This window comes from Talpa europaea (assembly GCF_964194135.1).
Source record: "Talpa europaea genome assembly, chromosome: 2".
Classification (NCBI taxonomy): domain Eukaryota; kingdom Metazoa; phylum Chordata; class Mammalia; order Eulipotyphla; family Talpidae; genus Talpa; species Talpa europaea.
In genome coordinates this window covers 88,533,290-88,555,689 of record NC_140068.1, presented here as the reverse complement: position 1 = coordinate 88,555,689, position 22,400 = coordinate 88,533,290, and the positions used below count along the sequence as shown (strand labels likewise).

General features: G+C 50.2%; 1 protein-coding gene across 1 annotated transcript; it reads left to right on the top strand.

Moving 5' to 3' along the window:
• Positions 1-12,326: 12,326 nt before the first annotated feature.
• PTCRA (pre T cell antigen receptor alpha) lies at positions 12,327-18,865 on the top strand (the record flags this gene model as incomplete). Its single annotated transcript, XM_084259010.1, has 5 exons — positions 12,327-12,384; positions 14,066-14,098; positions 15,480-15,794; positions 17,866-17,910; positions 18,492-18,865. 5 exons carry the CDS (start codon positions 12,327-12,329, stop codon positions 18,863-18,865), a joined length of 825 nt encoding a protein of 274 aa, XP_084115136.1.
• Positions 18,866-22,400: the final 3,535 nt, after the last annotated feature.

Below are 22,400 nucleotides of genomic sequence, written 5' to 3'. Positions count from 1 at the left end.
TCTAGCTTGAACCCAAGATAGGCTGCAGGGAATCAGCTATAGAGGACATTTTATCCTTAGGAAATTTTTAATATAGTCTACATATTAGGTGATAGCATCATATCAGGGTTAAATTTCTCAAAGCAGTAACAGTGCTTTTGTTATCCGAGAGAATGACCTTGTTTGTAGGAGATACATTAGGAGTAAAATATTGTGAGAGAGAAAGAAAAGAAATGTGGTAAAATTTCTAAGAACTAGTAAATCTAAATGGTTTCAAAATATAAAATTAGAGGGTTAGCTTGAGAAGCTAGTCTGAAGGAAACTAACCATACTAAGTGTATAATAAAGAAGTTGAGGGCCTCCCTGGTGTGCAAGGGGTTAAGATGCAGCCTGTGGAGCTGCTCACAGCCTATTCAGCACGAGTTTTATCCCTGGCCAGGGAGCTACCCACATGGCACAGCAGACCTCTCCTGTCTCACCCGCTGCTCCCCTCAGCTGTGTACTTCGGTAGGTCTACCTGTTCTGTTCCCCACTCTGTCTCTGGTGAATCCTCTCACACACACACACCCCACATCTCTGGCCTGTACCCAGTTCTAGTATGCATAAATAAATAAATCTTAAAAAAAAAAAAAAGCCAACCTTCAGTGTCCCCCGGGGTATAGTAAGGACCAAATTTTCTCAGAATTAAGGGAAATAATGTGTTTGTGTTTGGGAAGCAGGAAGTTGTCTTAGCATCATCATTTTTCCTCTCTCACGTTCTTTCATTTTATCCTCAGCACAACTCCATATGATGGTCAGGACACAACTAGGAATTAAGGGTTGTCAGGAGGGACCTCAGTCCCTTTCCATGGAGAACAATAAAGTGAACCTGTGAAAGGGAGTAACAAGACTGGGCTTCCTGACTCAGCCCGGTGATCTCTGCCTCTCCCAGGCTTCCTTGGGGATGTACAGCAGCCCCCACCCCCGCCCCCTGCACTGCAGGCAGCCTTGCTAAGCCACATGTGCACAAGGAAACAAAGAGGTAAAGGAAGGACCGTTAGATAAGTCTGCTCGCAGGGGCTCCATAGCCTTTCCCTGATCAAGAGGCCAAGAGGCCATCTCGGCAAGGCCAGTGTCAATCCCAGCTCTAGAAATAGGTCCCAAATCCCCAAGCTCATTTGTGACTCATTAGACATCTTTCATCCATGATTTAAAAAAAAAAAATTCTACCTCAACAGGAAATGCCCTTCCCTCTCCATCATTTATTGAAACCCAATTCACCCTTCAAAGGCTTCTCCTCAATGGACCCAGCCCTTTCATCACTGCCATCAGGACTAATTGACCCTCTTTCTGCACTCCCACAATGCCTTGCTCATCTCACCATGTACGTGTTGTCTCCTACACGAGACCATGTGTCTTCTCTAAGATCCCTAGACCAGCCTAGACCAGCACCAGTAGAGACCTGGTACTGGGAAAATGTTAACTAAAGGCCTGATTGAATCTATTGTTATAAACTCAAGGAGAAAAAATTGCACTTGACTCAGCGCAAGGAGAGAGACTGCCACATGCTGTGCACACCCAGTGAGTGGCATACAGACCCCTGTCCTCTAGGGCCTTCTGGCTTTCCCCGGGGGAAAGCCACAGAAGCAAGTGGTTATGATAATAATATGCATGTATAACTTATTACATAAATGATACAAGGCAGAGCTGGTATGGTAACAGCGTTCTGTGCCAACTGAAATAAGGAGCCCACATATTCTACTGGTTTTTAAATATATATGATCTAATCAGCACACACGCGTGTGAGCTGATCTTATGGTCAACTGGTTGGCCTGTAGGGGTGGCCCAAACCTGATGGGGCCAGATGAGCCCAGGTCTTCAACCCACCTTAGCACTTATGCGCTGTAGGACTTCGGAGCAATTTATTTCACTTACCTACATTTCAGATTTCTATTTGTGAAATGAGAGTGATAACAGTGCCTCCTCCCAGGGCTGCCCAAAAGATGAAAGGGGGGCCTCCCCGATGGCGCAGCGGTTGAGCGCTGAGTTGCGAAGCTTCCCCGGGCCTCTGCAGCGCTGGTTCGATCCCCGGCTGCTCCCCAGCCACTGGAGGAGGGTCCCACATGGCGCGCAGACCTCTCCTGCTGCCCGCTGCTCCCCTCAGCAGTGTACTTCGGTCCTTCTGCCTGCTCTGCTCCCCGCTCTGGCTCTGGTGAATTCTCTCACCCTCCTGCGCTTCTGACTATACCCAGTGCTTGTATAAATAAATAAATAAAATCTTTAAAAAAAAAAAAAAAGATGAAAGGGGATACAAGTGGCCAGCCAAGGCATTTATTAATCTTATGGCGTGGCTGGTTGTGCTGGCTCTCTTCTGCTGGCCCTTCCAGGGCCTCTCTCCCCACTCATGCACCACCCACCTGAACTGACACCCACAGACCCTGCAGGCACCTTCCCTCTGGCTTTTGGGTTTAGTCAATGGGGGAGGGAAGCAGCAGAGGGAGAAGGAGAAGGAGTAAGGGTATTTACCCCCTACCTTCCCTCCCCAAGGATCACCTCTAACTTCTGGGTCTGTCCACACAGCTCTCTGGCACTGAGGCCCTGATGTTGCTCCCCTCATCATTCTTTTTTTTCCCTAAAGTTTTATTTATTTATGCATACAAGAACTTGGGTACAGGCCAGAGGTGCAGGGGCTGAGAGGATTCACCAGAGACAGAGTAGGGAACAGAAAAGGCAGAACGGCTGAAATACACTGCTGAGGGGAGCAGCGGGAGAGACAGGAGAGGTCTGCTGTGCCATGTGTGGGTAGCTCCCTGGCCAGGGATCAAACTCGTGCTGCAGTGGCTGCGGATAGCTTCATAGTGCTGTGACTTAAGGGCTTGTGCCACCAGGGAGGCCCCCCTCACCATCCTTGAGGGCTGTTACTAGTCCCAGGTACGGCATTGTCCTTTTGGACTTCCCTTCATGCTGCCATACTTCTGTAACTAGTCCCTTTATTAAATTCTCCTCAAATAACCCAGTGTGTGTCATCTGTTTCCTGCCCATTCTCACCAGTACAGGAACTGGTTCCAGGAGCCGTGTCAAATCAGCTACTGGGATTGGACTGGTCATTTACAGTGAAAGCCTCCTTGCAGAGCAGATGATGGCCCCAGGTAACTGCACATGGCGGTGTGCAGGGGTATCGCCATTACTTTAATTGTCACCAGGGTGGTGGGATGAAGTGTAAAGCACTGTGGTGTTCCTGTGGAGAGGCAGGAGGTGACATGGCTGTGGCTCCTCTTCACTGTAGCATGGAGTCATTTGGCTTCTTTTTTTAAAAAGATTTATTTTATGTATGTATACAAGTACTGGGGTACAGGCCAAAGGTACAGGGGTGAGAGGATTCACCAGAGAGAGCGGGGAGCAGAATAGGCAGATTGACTGAAATACACTGTTGAGGGGAGCAGCAGGCAAGACAGGAGAGGTCTGCTGTGCCATGTGGGTAGCTCTCTGGCCGGGGATTGAACTCATGCTGCAGTGGCTGTGGATAGCTTCATAGTGCTGAGACTTAACCCCTTGCGCCACCAAGGAGGACCCTCATTTGGTTTCTGATGCCCACAGGGGACATGTGCAGGGCGAGGAAGACTGGAAGTCATTGATGTCGGCTGCGGCACGTCACCAAACAATCAGGACACCTTGAAGAGGTGCCTGGTCTCCCATTGACAGACGGGTTCAGAAGGCTAAGGACTGGCCCCAGGTTGTCATTGTAAGGGTTGCCAAGCTGTGGAGCTAACTCACTGCTTGAACTTTTAGTTCTCTTATGCTAAGGTAAGGGCATAGACGGGGAAGGACTGGGACCCTGAGATGGAATGAGGACACTTGTGCAGACCTGGACAAAGCTGAGGACTTTGAACTCTCAAATTCTCTTGAAATTTTCTTATGTAGGAGTCTCCTGGTGGCCCAAGGGGTTAAGCACAGCACTATGAAGCTATCCGCAGCCTCTGCAGCACAGTTTCCAACCCTGGCCAGCCAGGGTGCTACTCACATGGCGCAGCAGACCTCTTCTGTCTCGCCTGCTGGTCTCCTCAGCAGTGTATTTCGTCAGTCTGCCTGTTCTGTTCCCCACTCTGTCTCTGGTGAATCCTCTTACCCTCCCACACATCTGACCTGTACCTCGGTTCTTGTATAAATAAATAAATAAATCTTTAAAAAAAAAATTTTCTTGTCTATGGAGACCTCATCCTTAGTTGTCCTGTCTCCCAGGACATCAACCTCAGAGCCCTCCCCACATCCCTGCCTCCTTGGCCCCAGGCCTTTCACCAGTTAGATGGTAGCACAGCCAGGTGGAGAAGCGCAAGGCCCACACTGAAAGAAGGCTGCCCAGATGGAAGAGTAACAGGCCTTGCCAAACTGCCTTGGCAGGAGAGTGTGGGAGCGGTCCTGCGGGAAACAGACCAGGACGGTGGAATGTAAAACTCGGTTTGGCCAAACTCACGGCCATGGGTGATCATCCAGGATTTGGGATTTAATGTGTTGGCTCCAGCACCTGGGAGAGGCATTAATAGTCTGCTAGGTTGGTTAATTAAAGCCTGGGTTTAATGGTAGCCTACAGTTAATAAACTCGAGATGCCAGAATTTCCCTGGCATTCTGTAAAGGAAGGAATCTGAAATCCCAGAAAGATGGGAAGGCAGAGTTGTGTGCAATCTGCTTAGCCACTCCTAGTCACATATTTTAAGGGGGCTGGAAAGCACACCCTTTACCAAAGCATTAAGAAATGTGGGTGTCCACTGCCAACACACCATCCAGGGACTTCAGGGCCACATGAACCACAGGTATGGCCGCATCAACAAGCACCAAAAGTGCCCAGGAGGCAGCGCCAGGTCGGTGGCCTGTGTCACCACAGGGTCAGCTTCCACAGATATCACCCAGGGTACGCTGGGAAGGTTGGGAGGCGGAATTACTGCCCCTGTCCATGAAGTGCTGTGATCCGGCTTCTGAGAGGTTCTGAGGAAGGGAAAACTTGTAACGTAGCCAAGTTCTTCCTTCAGCAGAAGAGCTAGTGAGGAGATTAAGGGTGTGGAGGGGGTCTTTGTCCTGTAGCTTGAAGTCACTCAGAGGAAGTTTCATTAAATGCTCACAAGGGTTTTTTTTTTTTAAAGATTATTTATTTATTTATTTATTTATTTATTTATTTATTTATTTATACAAGAACTGGGGTACAGGCCAGAGGTGCGGGGGGTGAGAGGATTCACCAGAGAGAGAATGAGGAGCAGAAAGGCGGATTGACTGAAATACACTGCTGAGGGGAGCAGCAGGCGAGTCAGGAGAGGTCTGCTGCACCATGTGGGTTGCTCTCTGGCCCAGGGAGCAAACTGGTGCTGCAGAGGCTGTGGGTAGCTTCATAGATTACATCTTAGCCCCTTGCGCCACCAGGGAGGCTCCAAGGGCTTTTTGGGAAAAAAGAAAAAAGAAAAGCATTGGTGAGGGCCACCAGCATTCTTGATTTTCTCTGAAGCGCTCTATAGGTTGGAAAGGTGAGTCTGGGGGTGCTGGAAGGATCAGTGGAACTGGATTCCCTGATCTCCATGAAAATGCAGGGACATGCTCAGTGACAGGGATGCGTTCTGAGAAGTGTGTCCTTAGGCCATTTCCTCCTTACAGGAAGGGTGTAGAGTATCACTGCACACACCTAGATGGCAGAGCCTGCCACGCACCAAGGCCACATGGTTCAGCCTATCAGGACCACCGTCGTTGACTGAAATGTCATTAAGTGACGTGTGACTATCGGGGAATCCTGTCAAGGTCAGGGGGTGGTGCTTAACAGTCAAGGGCAGGGAGCCACAACATGGTGCAGGAAAGAATGGTCATCAGGTGGACACAGTGATGGTCCCGTGACCCATGGTCAGCTTCTTTCCACAGGGGCTCCAGGGCTTGTTCCATGGGCCCATGTGGCAGGGATGGGAGCTGTGCCCTCGCTCAGTAGCAACCTCTCCTCTCCAGGCTAGCCTGACTGTGGCCTCTGCTGAGTGCCGACCTTCTTACAGCCCAATGCTAAGTTCCTGTTTGTAGACTGATCTCATTGGCCTTATTAGCATGGAAGCATTGTGCTGGATCCTCACAGGAACAAACACATATTCCAGGCATGAAATCACCTTCTCTGCCTGCAATGATGCTCTCCGCACCACCTCTCGTGGACTTTCAGGGTGTCTATTCCATCACCATGGCATGCCATGCAACACCGCCTCCAAAGGGCACGTACTTTGAAGTAAAAGAATGTATAAAAGTTCTCACAACTGGGGCCTCCCTTGTGGCACAGGGGTTAAAGACAGCACTATCAAGCTATAGGCAGTCACTGCAGCACGAGTTCTATTCCCCAGCCAGCCAGGGAGGTGACCCACATGGCGCAGCAGACCTCTCCTGTCTCTCCCGCTGCTCCCCTCAGCAGTGTGTTTCAGTCAATCTGCCTGTTCTGTTCCCCACTCTGTCTCTGGTGAATCCTCTCATCAACCCCCCCCCAACACACACACCTCTGGCTTACACCCTAGCTCTTATATGCATAAATAAATTTTTAAAAAAGTTCACACAACCAAGGAATTTACTGGTCTTACCATGTGCTCCATGACCCAGAAGCAGCTGGCTGGACAAAATGGTGGAGTGACTTGTTGAAGGCGCCATTTGAGCAGAACTAAGGGAATTACAGCCTGCAAGGTAGAGCTGCCAGCCTACAGGACACAGTGTATTCTGTAAACCAGAACCAGAACCATGTATAACCAAGAGGTAGGGGTAGCAGCAACCACCTCACTATTATACCTAAAATCTATAACCGCCTGGAAGAATTGTTATACCCACCCGCATGACCCTGGATTTAAGGAGTTTGGCTATCCTCGTATCCAAGGGATGAACATTTCCACCATGGAAACTTTAGTACTGATGACTCTGAAGCTGAGATGGGCCCTGGCCTTTTGGTTTCTCATGCTACTCAACCAATGGGCACAGAAAGGGGTCATTGTAATATCTGGGTTATTAATCCTAGTACCTCAAGAAAATTAAATTGCTACTGCTAAGTAGAGGTGGGGGCTAGATTCGGAACACAGATCACTGAGGTGCTTCTTAATAAACCTGTCCACTAGTCCTGGTTAACAGAAAACGTTAGCAACCCAACAAAGCCAAGACTACCTAGAACTCAGATCCTATAAGAATAAAGTTTTGAGTTACCCACTAGGTAGAGAATTCTGTCAAACCAAGGCGCTGGCAAAGAATAAGGAGGGAGATCTGGCAGCTGTGATTATGAATCCAAATTTCCCTGCTGACTGAAGTGAAGCACATTGGTGGTACCTAGTATTTTCATTTTCAGTGGGAACATGGCCAAACTAAAGCCCCATCCCAATGACATAGTACCTGCTGGGACATGGATTTTTCATCTGGACAAAGAATAAGATGACATTCTCTGTGACCCTCCAGATTCATGCTCCCACCCCACCAGCCCTGTGCCCTGGGAAGCTGATCTGCATCAAAGGAATATCACACCTTCCTTGGATTTAGTCTGTGGGGGCACCAGTTGGGGATCAGAAGATGGGAGGAGGGCGAAGTCACAGAATTCTCTGGCTTATAATCCTCTCTGCAGAATTGACACTAGGTCCATCGTCTGAAGGTCACAGCTATTAGCAGGCACCTTCTCTACACAGCCCTGATGGACTCAGAGTCCCTATGAGAGTTCCCTCCTCTCTCCTCTTCAGGCCTTGGGTACTGACGCCCCATTGTTACCATAGGGTGCGTAGAAACTCCAGTGGTTTCTCTATGCCCTGTCTACAAATACATAAACATTCTCCTTAAAACTTTGTTCAGGGCCTCCCCAGTGGCGCAGCGGTTGAGTGCTGGGTTGGGAAGCTGCCCGCAGCCTCTGCAGCACCGGTTCGATCCCCGGCTGCTCCCCGGCCACCAGAGGAGGGTCCCGCATGGCGCGCAGACTTCACCTGCCGCCCGCTGCTCCCCTCAGCAGTGTACTTCGGTCCTTCTGCCTGCTCTGCTCCCCGCTCTGGCTCTGGTGAATCCTCTCACCCTCCCGCGCTTCTGACTGTACCCAGTGCATGTATAAACAAAAACAAACAAACAAACAAATAAATAAAACATGCCTCTATTAAAAAAATAAATAAATCTTAAAAAAATAAAATTAAATAAATAAAAATAAATTTAAAAAAAAAAAAAAAAGAAAGAAATACACTGCTGAGGGGAGCAGCAGGCGAGACAGGAGAGCTCTGCTGCACCATGTGGGTTGCTCCCTGGCTGGGGATCGAACTCATGCTGCAGTGGCTGCAGGCAGCTTCATAGTTTGCGTCTTAACCCCTGCACCACCAGGGAGGCCCTGGACACTATTTCTACACATGAACATCTGACCCCTATGTGCCCGCTTGTCACAATCTGCTAATCTATGTCAGATTTACAGCCAGACCTTGGAGGTAAGATCAGCAATATTTCCAAGCAAGCACTGCTACTTTTCCTAAATTTTCTTTTTCACATCCTCACATCCTTTGTGGCTCATCTCAGTTTAAATGGGTTTTTTTTTTTTTTAATAGAGGCATGTTTATTTATTTATTTGTTTGTTTGTTTGTTTTGTTTACACATGCACTGGGTACAGTCAGAAGCGCGGGAGGGTGAGAGAATTCACCAGAGCCAGAGCAGGGAGCAGAGCAGGCAGAAGGACCGAAGTACACTGCTGAGGGGAGCAGCGGGCGGCAGGAGAGGTCTGCGCGCCATGTGGGACCCTCCTCCGGTGGCCGGGGAGCAGCCGGGGATTGAACCGGTGCCGCAGAGGCCGCGGGCAGCTTCGCAACCCAGCGCTCAACCACTGCGCCACCGGGGAGGCTTAAATGGGTTTTTTTTAACCTGTTCGGGTAACATAAAGGAGGCAAGGGATCGTTTGCTAGGTGAAAGAGCTTTGGAGAAAGAGAGACCAGTTAATACATCCCTGTAGTGAACCCCCCCATGCCTGCTAGAGAATCTTCTGCCATGTAACTTCGTTTTCTGACCCTGTTCCCTCAACTGTAATGCAGGGATGATGGTGCTTGACTTGCTAGTTGTGAGGATTAAGTGAGCTGTCCATAGGGACAGGCTCTTAGTAGCCAGAGGCAAATGGCACATTTATTCCCATGTGAGGAGCTTAGAGAAGGCACTCAGCTCCCCCTGGGTGCCCTGTCCTCACAGGCATCTTTAGGACCCTAAAGTTTGTGGGGTTAGAGGGAGATCTGGGGGGCTCCTGGAAGGTGGGAACAGTTGTGAGGAAGAAAAAGGAATGCTTCCTGTGGCCAGGGTGTTGGGAGTGGATGGGTGGAAAGGAAACCCCAGCAGCAGTGGTGGTCCACTTGGGCAGTGCCAGGGAGGCGCAGGCCCAAGGTGGGAGTGGGGGGCCTTCTGCTTTCCCATCTCTTGGAAAGTCTTGAAACCCTAAAGAGGCCAGAGACTCTGCACCACCTGTCATGTGGTATTAGAGCCCGGGGCCAGAACCCCCCCAGGCTGGAAGGCGGGAGAGTCAGTCGTTAGGGACTGCACCTGCCTGCCTGCCTCCCCCTCCCGGGGAGAACCCACAGCAAGGAGCGCACCTGGGCGGGGCTTGTCTGGGAACTCTGGGTGCCCAAGTCTTCCAGGACTCACCCCCCTAAGAGAGGCGGCAAAAACGCTATGTTGGCCATACGGGCCTCCCTTAGAAGTCCAAGGGTGCAATTGACCTGATCCTTAAAGTAATCATCAGGATGAAAATGGGGTGAAGAATCAAAAAGTTGGGCAAATGGGGAGAAATAAACCCGCCAAGATATGAACATTTAATAAAGAAAGTTCACAAATAATGTGGACAGAAGAGATTTCAATTAGCTGGAATAACTGATGAGCTCTTTGGGTGGGAGTGGGATGAGGGGGTGAGGAGGGGGGGAGGTTTGGGGGAAGTAGGGAAAAAGTGGGGGAATGAGATTTAGATGCACATCTTCTATTATACCCCAAAATCAATTTCTGATAGTTAAATGGGGGTTGGGGCTTAAAGGACACAGGAGCCAAAAGACAATGTGAGGAAGAACCCATAGGCTTAAAAAATATGAGATAAATCCCAATAGGAAAGATGAATATGTTGGTTCATACAGAAAAGAAAAACAAAGCATCATAGAGGCCTTTATGCTAATTTTTTTTTTTTTTTTTTGGTCCCTGTCCCTTCCCTTCCCCTCCCCCTTCCTCTTACCCACCCAGCTCTTTCCTGGTCATCGACGTCCACTAGTTTTTTTTTTTTTGGGGGGGGGTTAAAGATTGATTTATTTATTTATACAAGCACTGGGTACAGTCAGAAGCGCGGGAGGGTGAGAGGATTCACCAGAGCCAGAGCAGGGAACAGAACAGGCAGACTGACGAAATACACTGCTGAGGGGAGCAGAGGGTGGCAGGAGAGGTCTGCGCGCCATGTGGGATCCTCCTACGGTGATCAGGAGCAGCCGGGGATCGAACTGGCGCTGCAGAGGCTGCGGGCAGCTTCACAACCCAGCGCTCAACCGCTGCGCCACCGGGGAGGGCCAGTGTCCACTAGTTTTTGTGTATGTTTTACTTCATTGAATCTTCTTCTATGTAAATGTCCAATATTTGTTTTTATTCTTCTGACATGCTTTACTATACATAATCCTCTTAAACTACCTCCATTTTGTGAAAATGGCTGCATTGTATCTCTTCTTCTAAGACAAACATTTTAAACTTTCTGTGTAAATATATGACTATGTAAATATATGACTATGTATATACACATATAAGAAAGAGAAGATGCATTGACTTCTCACTACATGAAAAGCACTGTGCCAAGCCCTGTTCATGGGCCAGCTTGTTTAAATAGCACAGGGTCAGGGGTGTTGCGCGCAGGGCTGTGAAGCTGTCCGCAGCCTCTGCAGTGCCGGTTCCATCCCTGCCGGCCAGAGATACCCACATGGCAGGACAGCCCTCTCCTGCCTTGCCTATTGCTCCCCTCAGCAGTGTCTTCAGTCCATCTGTCTGTTCTGTTCCCCGCTCTGTCTCTGGTGAATCCTCTCACCCTCTGGTGCATCTGGCCTGGACTCTGGTTCTTGTATAAATAAAATAAATCTTTAAAAAATAAATAAACAAATAGCACAGGGTCCCTGTGAGCTCTTGTCATCCCCATTGCACAGGTGAGGAAAGCGAGGGCTAGGGAACTGAGAGATCTGGTGAAAGTCACATAACTACCGAGTAGTGTCGCCAGGATTGCAAGCTGGGCATTCTGGCTTCACAGCCCACACTCTGAACCAAACTATTCTACATCCGATGCCATTGAACATTCTTTGGAAACGTGATTTTAAAAACTGATGCATACCTTTATTCCTAAAAGACTGAAAGTATGTAATAAGTTCTTATCTGTGCCAAAATGTTACTTTATTTTGATATAATTGCCTATATAACAGTTTTTAAACTTAAAAAAGAAAACTGATGCATAGTATTCACTAGTATAAATACCTCAAACTTCATTCATTTAATCCTTCCCTTCAGCATTGAACAATCCCTTTGTTGCCAATTTCTCTTGGCTTTTACACATAATACATCAAAGAACTTTTTGTGTATAAATCCTTGCTTTATAATGACTAAATATCTTACTATTTAGCTAGAATATATGCCTCCTTGTGAAAGTTCAGAGTCAAAATGACAGCTCTAGCCAAAATGTAATGGAGTCACTAAAAATGGCATTGACGAGAAGTTTATTTTTGAGCAGGGGTTTGATGTGAGGGGCCAGGGACTCTAAGAGAAATCTCTGTACCTTCTGCTCAATTTTGCTGTAAACCTGAAACTGCCCTAGAAAATAACTTCTATTTGAAGGGGAGAGTTTAACAACATGCCAATAAATGTGTCAGGCATCTTTTTAGCTTTAGTAAGGTCAGCCCTCAGGAAACAGTTGCCGCCCTGGTTCTGCCACCGCCAGCTGTGTGGCCTTGGGCAGGTCCTTGACTTCGCTGAGCGCTGAGCATCTGTTGTCTTGCAGTGAAATGGAACTCACAGAGCTGGGGGGTAGAGGCCTGCTTGTGAAGTCTAGCCTGGGGCTCTGTTCCCTGTAGATGGCAGCTGCCCTCCAGCAGGGCTAGTGACAGGAAAAAGTCTTGCAGACTGTGAAGTCTTTTTCAAATTTGGAAGGGAATATGAGTATCTGGCTCCTGATGTGGGAGTGACACCCTGGCCCAGTGAGAGAGGACTGAGTTTGGGGGGCCAGGGTAGGGGTGGGAGGGGCCTCTCACCCAGGGAAACGGCTCCGTGGTGGAGCAGCTGAGGTGCAGCTGGGCCTGTGGCCTGGGAGGCTGTCTTGGAGGCGCCTCTTCCCCAGCCCACACCTCAGGTCTGCAGCTGGGTCCTGCTTCTCTCATGTGGCATGGCGGAGACTTGGCTACTGCTCCTCCTGGCCCTCGGGTGTCCAGCCTTGCCCACAGGTAAGCCCTCTCTGTGCCTGACTAGGCTGCCCAACTCCACCCCCTTGCTCTGGTCTCTCTGGGTATGGTTGGATGTCAGGAGGCAGGATAGAGCCATTTGGTGTCCCCAGGGAGGGCCTCGCCAAAAGGCCACCATCCTCTTCCCAATTGTACTTGACTTCACAGCTACCTCACTCTGGAGCCCCATGCCCTTGCTCCAGGTGTTGGTAGGGAGGGCAGTCATCCCTAGACATCCATGGAAGTTGGGGACGGGAGAGCCAAGCTTATGTTATGGAACTGAGATGATGAAATACTGGGTGGGCGGCCCTATTCCAACAAAGCTTAGAGTGTCTCACCTTCACTCCCCTTCATCAATGGGCACTCAGTATAGGTCCCAAGGTTATTGGGACCCAAATCTTAGTGACTTCCCAAGGTTATTTGCCTCCAGTCCTCCAAAGATTAAGGCTGGAGCTGAAGGACTGAACAAATTCCAGCCTCATCTAGAAGCGTGTGTATGTTTGCATGTATGTCATAAGAGAAGGTTCTTGGCTTTTGAGTCAGGGCATTTCCTTGATCTAAAACTGACCCCCAGGATGTCACAGGCTCTCTCTAGATGGGGACATAAACCACAGCCGGTGGGAACAAGGAGACCTCACAGCAGGACACCAGAGCTCTGAGAAGGAAGCTGCCAGGATGAGCAAGCGCCACCTTGGCAGGCTTCACGGAAAAGAGGGAAACTGAACTTGGAGTGTGTATAGTTGCACAAATGAAAAGGCTTGGGAGGTTGAGTGTCCTGCAACTCCCTCCTTGCCTTCTCTATTCCCTTTATTTGCAATGCCTTATTAATATTAACATGGATAATACACACTGACACACATTACATTCATGATCTCCACTGTGCTCTACAACACTGCTGGATTGTTGTTATTAATTCTATTATATTGATGAGACAATTGCGACTCAGTAAACTAAGTGGAAGTCAAAAGTCAAATCAACCCTGTCCCATGAGGCCGTGTCCCAAGCTTGGTTCAGTGTCATGCAGCAAAATCTTAGTCATCCTTCCAAGTGGGGTGGTCTGTGGAATTTGGAGTCACAGAGACCTGAGTTCAAATCCTGGGTGGGCTAGTTACTGGCCACATGCTGGGTTTCTAGGTTACTTTTTTTCTTTAAGTAGGTTATAAATGTACTCTTTATTAATTGTATGGTATGTGGATTACAGCTAAAGCAAGCTTTAAAAAAAAAAAAACAAAAAAACCCTCTGGCCTCCCCAGTGGCGCAGCGGTTGAGCGCTGGGTTGCGAAGCTACCCGCGGCCTTGGCGGCGTTGGTTCGATCCCCGGCTGCTCCCCGGCCACCGGAGGAGGGTCCCACATGGCGTGCAGACCTCTCCTGCCGCCCGCTGCTCCCCTCAGCAGTGTACTTCGGTCCTTCTGCCTGCTCTGCTCCCTGCTCTGGCTCTGGTGAATTCTCTCGCCCTCCCGCATTCTGACTGTACCCAGTGCTTGTATAAATAAATAAATCTTAAAAAAAAAAAAAACCCTCTAAGACTAACAGAAAAAAGACGACACCAAAGCATACTCCACTCAGATTAACAAGTGATTAAAATTCTGCCCTATTTGAATTAGATATATTTTTTAAAGAAACAAAATTTGAAGGCCTCTTTGATCTCATTCCAGACCCTATTTTCTTTCCTTCCTCCCCAGAGATAACCACCCTCCTGAGACTGGCACAACAAGGTATTGTAAGTGTTTGTTTGTGCATCTGCTGTCTTTCCCATGGGACTGAGTTCTTGAGGGCAGTGACGATATCTAATTAATGTTGTATCCCCAATGCGTGGCATAGAAAAGGTCAGATAAGAGAGACAGGTAATAGAAGGAAGGAGGGTTAAGTGATGGATGGATGGATGGATAGTTAGATGGATCTATAGCTGGAAAGTGCAAGAATAGAGTTGGCAAAGATGGATGATGGCAAAGGGATGGATAAATAGATGGTGGATGAGTCATAGAAAGAAGGGTGGTTAGATGGGTACGTTACAAAAGAGAGGGGGGCTCCCTCATGGTGCAAAGGGTTAAGCACTGCACTATGAAGCAATCTGCAGCCTCTGCAGCACAAGTTCGATCCCTGGCCGGCCAGGGAGCTACCCACATGGTGCAGCAGACCTCTCCTGACTCACCTACTGCTCCTCTCAGCAGTGTATTTCAGTCAGTCTGCCTGTTCTGTTTCCCTGTCTCTGGTGAATCCTCTCACCCCTCCCCCACCCCACAACTCTGGCCTGTGCCCCAGTTCTTGTATGCATAAATAAATAAATCTTAAAAAAATTTTTTTAAATAAAAAAATAAAAGAGTGTGCCGCAGACCAGCACAGCAGTAGACGATGAGGCCACCTCAGGGTTGAGAGAAGCGTGCAGGGTGGTCAGGGCGTCGGCGAAAGAAATGACAAACAGACACACTTCAAGAGTGAAAATCTGAGTGTAATTTTCTTTAAGTTTGTGACTAGTATATATATGTTTTCTAAAAGCACAGGAATGAATATCAAAGAAATTAGCTTGCTCACTGGCTCAGTCTATCACTATCAGGGAGGTGATCTACATAACAAGCAATGACCATTATAGAAGAAAGGAGGAAGTTTAGAAAGACAGATAAGGGATTAAAGTTTGTAGTTCTAGGAAGACGGGATAAGATTTTTAGCATTCTTGTAGTGGTTCTTGGTGGTCCTTATCTTTTGATAAGCTTCTGCCTTTTCAGGGAACTTCTGCTGCACTTTCTCTGCTTCAGGCTGTTCTCCCCACCCCCCCCACCCCCCCCCCCCCCACCCCCCCCGCGCTCTGGTTGCCCAGCCGGATCTAGGGACCCTGGCGAAAGCCATTCCTAAAGATCACTGCGGGGGGAGGTGCAGCAGGTAGGGTTTTGCTGTTCTCCCCCTGCGCGCTGGTTGCCCAGCCAGACCTAGGGACGGTTAACCCTAAAGGTCACTGCAGGGGGAGGTGCAGCAAGAGTGGGCTGGACGAGTGGGTGGTGGAAGGATAGCAGAAAGGACAGAAAACCAGATGGAAGGATAGTGAGACGCAGGTCTGGGAGGGCATGGACGGGACCCACACAGGTGTGTGCTCTCTTGCAGGTTTGGGTGGCACGCCTTTCCCCTCTCTGGCCCCGCCAGTCACACTGCTGGTGAATGGGAAGCAACAGATGCTGGTGGTCTGCCTGGTCCTGGATATTGCACCCCCTGGCCTTGAGAGCCCCATCTGGTTCTCAGCTGGCAATGGCAGTGCACTGGAGGCCTTCACCTATGCCCCTTCTCTAGCAGCGGATGGCACCTGGACTAGGTTAGCCCAGCTCTCCCTGCCCTATGAGGAGCTAGCAGCCTGGGAGAGCTTGGTCTGCCACACTGGGCCTGGGAACCTCAGTTGGAGCACACAGCCCCTACAGCTCTCAGGTAGGAATGGAGCCTGGGTCCCTACTAACATACCTGGGGCTAGGATATGGGGGAGAAAGGGTGGGCTCCAGGCCATGGGGCCATGAAGGGTGTCCAAGTGCAGACCGTCTGGGTGAGGGGATGCCTGGGCTCAGAGCAGTGTAGCCCTGGGGCCCTGAGTCCTGGGATGTGTATTCATAATATCTCTCAAATCCAGGCTCTGATGCATGACTTCCAAGAAGTAATAGTGCCTCCTCCCTGTTTTATATATATATACAGATACAGATATAACTCAAGATAAATCTCTATCTCTATCAATCTATCGCCCTATATTTGACCTGCCTATTAGGATCAAACAATAATTAAATACTGGGCCTCCCCGGTGGCGCAGCGGTTGAGCGCTAGGTTGCGAAGCTGCCCGCGGCCTCTGCGGCGCCGGTTCGATCCCCGGCTGCTCCCCGGCCACCAGAGGAGGGTCCCACATGGGGCGCAGACCTCTCCTGCCTACCACTGCTCTCCTCAGCAGTGTACTTCGGTCCTTCTGCCTGCTCTGCTCCCCGCTCTGGCTCTGGTGAATTCTCTCACCCTCCCGTGCTTCTGACTGTACCCAGTGCATGTATAAACAGAACAAACAAACAAATAAATAAATCATAAATAAAAATAAAAATGCATGCCTCTTTAAAAAAAAATAATTAAATACTAAAGGGCCTCCCTGGGGGCCTAGGGGTTAAGCATCAGTGCTACCATCATGAAGGCCCTCCTGCTGTCTGAGTTTGAACCCCAGCCAGGGAGCTACCCACATGGCACAGAAGACCTCTCCTGTCTCACCTTCTGCTCCCCTCAGCAGTGTATATCAGTGGATCTGCCTGTTCTGCTCCCCACTGTCTCTGGTGAATCCTCTTGTTATAGGACAGGGAGAGGGGCAGCCCAAACCCCGCAAACCTGCCTATTCTAAATGGGTTCTGCCATCCGCCGCATCAACACAAAACATAGGAGACTTTAAGGGGAAGGAACTTTAATAAAACTAGGAAACAATCCAGGTAAGGCAAAGAGTCTAGTTTCTAAATGAAGCACCCAAAGTTACCCGTCCCCTCGTGGGTAAAACTCCATCCAAATGGGATCGGCCCAGAGCAAGGCCCCAAAGCCTGCCACAAGTCTAAAGCATCTTCCAGTGGGGACCCACAGAAAAGGGTCACAAACAACCAGACAAGCCCGGAAGGAAAAGAGCAAAATTAACATCCAGATAAAAGCTGCCATGGTCACCTCCCCACGGGTCTCACCCACATCTGTGTCACCCAGTCCACGACCAAAAGACAAGTGCAGTTTCTTCACGTGTCTCTAAGCTCCATGCGCCTCCTCCAGGTCTCCTGGCTCCATCCTGCTTCCTTCCTCAGTCTCTTCTTCAGCTTCTCCTCTTCCTCCTCAGCTCCACCCTCCCTTGGATGGGGCAGGGAACCTGGAACTTCCCCCTTTCCTGGGGACCACCCTGTTACACTCTCACCCCACCCCCGTACCTCTGGCCTGCACCCCAGTTCCCCTACACAAAAACAAATAAAATTAAAATCTTACAATAAAGGAATAATTCTTTAAAACAATAATTAAATACTAAATTATTATCACTTCTTTAGTATTTACTCTGTTCTCAACATTTTGCATTCATGAAGTAAGTCATATTGCAGTCTCAGAGAAGCAAAGCAGCTTGTCCAAAGCCAGCAATTATTATTACTAACAGATGACTTACTTCCTCCTTTTGGATTATTTGGATTATGGTCACTCTGTCATTTCCCAAATGGAAATGTTTGCTGATTAAATGCTCTGCCTTCAAAAAAGGCTACTAGGAAAATCAGTTCCTTCTCTAAAAGTTCTGAGGCCCCTCTGCCTCCCTGGGGCACAGACAGTGCACAGAGGGGAGTGAGTAGGTGAGGGGCTCTCAGAGGACTTGCCGAAAATGGGCTCAGGGACCCCACGCATGGCTCATTTGTTCACTTATCCAATTTGCACTCACACCTGCCCTGTGCAGGGCTGGAGTTAGCACTGGGGTGGAGGGCATGCCCCATTCCAGACGACTCACTCCCTTCTCCTTGGCTGACAGGTAAGGCTTCCTCAGCCAGGACCTGCCTCTGGGAGTCTCTCGGGGGTGAGTACTGGGGACCAAGACCTTGGCCTGACTGGTGTCACTGGGGGAGAGGGGTTTGATGGGTGACCCCTTGCTGGGTGGGGGAACTGGCTGACATGGGCCTCAATCCCAGTAGATAAGATGGTCCCCAGGAATTCTTAGACACGAGGTGAGATGCACAGGTGAGAGCTAACAGAAGGGCGCAGCTGTCCTGGACAGCATAGGTGGGTGGTTGCAGGCTTGGAGCCTTGTACACGCGGGAGACTGTCTGGGGACTGGAACACCCTCTACCTACTGGACAGAGTCACAGGCCATGGAAAAATAGAGAATTCTGATCTGGTGACTCTCCTCTGCCTCAGCTCCTAATTCCTGCCTGGCCTGCATCCCAAATACAATAAAATGAAGGCTGGGAAGGTATGTTTTGTGATTACTAGCAGATGCTGAGGTCAGACACCAGGGAGGACTTTCCCTGGATTCGGGGGCCAAAGGAGAGGAGGAGGGCAGGAGCAGAATCCCAGCCCCGCCGCCCTGGTGACCATTTTCCTGGGAGTGAGGCTGTGGGCGAACTTCCAGGCTCCTGATCTGCACCTTCTCCCCGCCAGGAACGCGGGGCCTGGAGCTGCGGCTGGGGGCGCTGCGGCTGCTGCTGTTCAAGCTGCTGCTGGTGGACGTGCTCCTGACCTGCAGCCACCTGCGCGCCCAGCCCGCCGCGCGAGGGGACCCGGCCGGGACGCCGGGCCCGCGGGCCCGCCGCCTCCCCGCACCCCCCTCGGCCGCGCGCGCCGGCTGCCCTCTCCACACGCCGCCTCGGCGCGGTAGGCAGCCCTCGGCGGCCCCCAGCCACCGCCTTCTCGGCTGCGACGCGGGGTCAGGCCGGCGCGGGCTCGCGGGGTCGGCCCCCATGACGCTGCCGTCTCGGGACGGTCGCGGGGTTCACGCCCGCCTTCCGCGTCGGGATCCCAGGGCCCCATTCTGAGGGGAGGGGAGCTGAGCGAGCTTGGGCCTGGCGCGCTGGACGAGCCCTCAGAATTCCTGCCGCAGGCCTTGGGGCTTTTCTGCGACCCGCCCCCTCCTGCAGGGCCAGAGCTCCGGAGCGCTGGCTCCTCGCTCAGACTGAGGGCTTTCTGAGGGGAAAGGCTGTGCCCCTTGAGAGTGGTGATCCATCTGGGCACAGGGGGCATTTGAAGTGCACATCATTAAAGGAGAACTTAAATGACACAGCAAATAAAAAATATTTTAATTCATGTCTGCTCTGGGAGGAGAGAATTTGGCAAACGTCTGAGAAGTTATCCTTGAGGAAGAGGGCTTCCAGAGGGTGATCCTGGGAATTACAGAGTGGGGGTGGGAGCTGGAAAGGATGCTGTCCCATCTCTGTCTCCCCCACAGCCAGGCAAAGCTCCCACTCTGGCTCCTCACCCTGGCCAACTTCTGGGAGCTGTCAGGGCAAGGAGCCCAGGAACCCAGGAAGGTGGGGTGCTCGGCCTGATGTGTAATCTTGTACAGACTCGACATACGTGAACAGGGCCAGGATCCCCCTGTAATAGGATCACATCCAATGCCAAGAGTATGGATAGTAATTCCAAACTTCCACGTTATTAATCAATTGAGGGTCATTATTCATTTGACAAATATTCGTTGAGCATCACATCAACGCTGAGCCAGGTACTAAAGAGGTTTTTGTTTTTGTTTTTTTAAGATTGATTAATTTATGCATACAAGAACTGGGGTACAGGCCAGAGGTGTGGGGGGGGGCAGTGAGAGGATTCACTAGCGACGGAGTGGGGAACAGAACAGACAAATTGACTGAAATACACTGCTGAGGGGAGCAGCGGGTGAGTCGTGAGAGGTCTGCTGTGCCATGTGGGTAGCTCCCTGGTGGGGTAGTGGCTGCGGATAACTTCATAGTTTGCGTCTTAACCCCTTGCGCCACCAGGGAGCCCCTTGTTTTGTTTCTTTTTTTGGGGGGGTCTATTTTATTGTTGCAGTTTTTTTTTTTTTAAGATTTATTTATTTATTTATTTATTATAAGCACTGGGTACAGTCAGAAGCACGGGAGGGTGAGAGAATTCACCAGAGCCAGAGCGGGGAGCAGAACAGGCAGACTGACAAGGTACACTGCTGAGGGGAGCAGTGGGCAGCAGGAGAGGTCTGTGCGCCATGTGGGACCCTCCTCCAGTGGCCAGGGATGGAACCGGCACTGCAGAGGCTGCGGGCAGCTTCGCAACCCAGTGCTCAACTGCTGCGCCACCGGGGAGGCCCTGTTTTGTTTCTTAAAGAAGCTTCTTGCATGATAGAACATAAGGTGCCCACCATGGGGTGTAATCTGTATGTCCCCGGTTTCCCCAGCACTGGCAGGAAATCCAGTCTTTCCCAGTTGTTCTTCTCCAGTAATTTCCCCAAAAATCTCTCAGCACTTTCATGTAAATCCAAATGTCCCTGGGCAACATAGGACAGTTTTCTGGGTCAGTGGTGCTAGCTTGGCCTTCCTCTCCCCCAGGTGGTGATGGGGAACTAACTATACACTAACATTCCCCCATACACACAGTGTCACTGGCATCTCTCAACCTTCTTAGCTATTGTCCCATGAAAACCCTCACTGTCTCCTCCGCTGCCCATCTCTCACTAGCTTGCAAAGATTCTCATCTCTCTTTTGGATTCTTGGGTGGGGATGGGGGTTGTTGGCTATCCTACAACTGTAGCTGTGAATCTGCCCATCACCCTCACAGAGACTGCTCCTTCCTTAACACACAAGCCAAGATAGGAGGCAGGCTGGGTCAGGGTGAGGGTGTGGCCAGCTGTAACCTCAGACTTTCTCTAGTCACTGACCCTTCCTAGCTCTTAGCTCAGACGCTGAGCCCAGGGCTCCTGTCAAACTAATTGTTACCTCGGTGTCCTCTCAGAGATCATTTTGTTCATGCTTGGAAGCAGGGTTTTCCTTAGCTTCCACACACTTCCCCAACCTTGCCCCAACATCCCAATTGTGCCCTGCCCTGGATTCTGAGTTTCCAGTGTGGCTGATTGTTATTTTTCAGGAGGACTCCTGGGTCTACATAAATCTAGGACTATGGCCAGGCTCCGAGGCTCCCCTGTTCTTTAGAAGCCTAGAAAATAGAGAGGATATCAGAAGGGAGTTCCTGACCCTGTATACTGTAGAATTCTGCATACTGCAGCCCCTGCCTCTCCAAAGTACCTGCTCACCCACACAATTATCTTCAGTAAGAAGTTACAGTCAGGGTCTCCCTGGTGGCTCAAGGGGTTAAGTCTCAGCAATATGAAGCTTTTGGCAGCCACTACAGCACGAATTCGATCCCCGGCCAGGGAGCTACCCACATGGTGCAGCAGACCACTCCTGTCTCCCCTGCTGCGCCCCTCAGCAGTGTACTTCAGTAGATCACCAGTTCTCTCCCCACTGTCTCTCACACAAACACACACACACCCCCGCAGCTGGCCTACACCCCAGCTCTTGAATGCATAAATAAATCTTAAAAAAAAAAAAAATGTTAAGGTCAATAAATGACAGCAAAGGGCAGGATCTCTCAGTCCTTTGAAGTCTTCATAAAATAGGAAATTATTCACCCTCTAGGAAGGAAACAACAGGCACTAGGAAACAGGACTTCACGGCAAAAAGTGGGATTTGCAGACCATTTCCCAGAAAAACAACTTGGGCCTGTGTGTGTCCAAAGGGTGCTGAGCTCAAGCGCAGCCTGAAGCAGCCCTAAAGACCCAGAGAGCCCCCTCTGGATGACACAGCAGGCGGAGGTCTCACTGGGCATCTCCTTGTACCCGTTGTTGCTGAGGAGGTGGAAGGGAACTACAATCTCTCATAAGCTGAGTCCTGCCTTCTGAGAGATCAGAATTCAAAGAAGTAAATAATAGTGCAAAAAAGGGAGGTTACACACTGAAAAGAAAATTAATGCATAAACTTTTTACAATTGGCTGGGTAAGCAGTAATTCTATTAACCACTTCGAGCTTCCCGGCAACAGGCGAACCTGGAACAGCAGCCAGGAGGGACAGAAACTGAAAGCCAGAGAGAATATTATTTCTTTCCATTTCTACCGGGGCAAACTAGGGTTACTGGGGACCGTCTGAGCCTTCTAGGTCTCACCCACAGCGCCGACGAGAGTGACTGGCAATGACAGCAACAACAACAATAATAATTGACAAGCAAAATAGTAAACTGTACAAGCAGGTGCTCGGCGAGGGCTTGCTGCATTTTGACCCCAGAGGGAAGTGACGTGTAGGCAGACGGCGAGGACAGCGTGGAGGGGCTCCCCCACGTCTTCAAGACCAGCGCCTCCAACCCTTGCACTCGGCGCAGCCCACCGCCGCGCGTCCCGGGACTTGGCCTCCCGCCCTCCCAGAGCCTCCGCGGGGTTGGGGAAAGACGCTGCCATAGGTCACTGCGGACACCATGCGTCCTCTCATTGGCCGACGCCGAAAAAATATCGGCCTCCCATTCGCTAGAGGGCAAACCCCGAAAACCCCATTGGCGGCGTAATCCGCGGGCCTT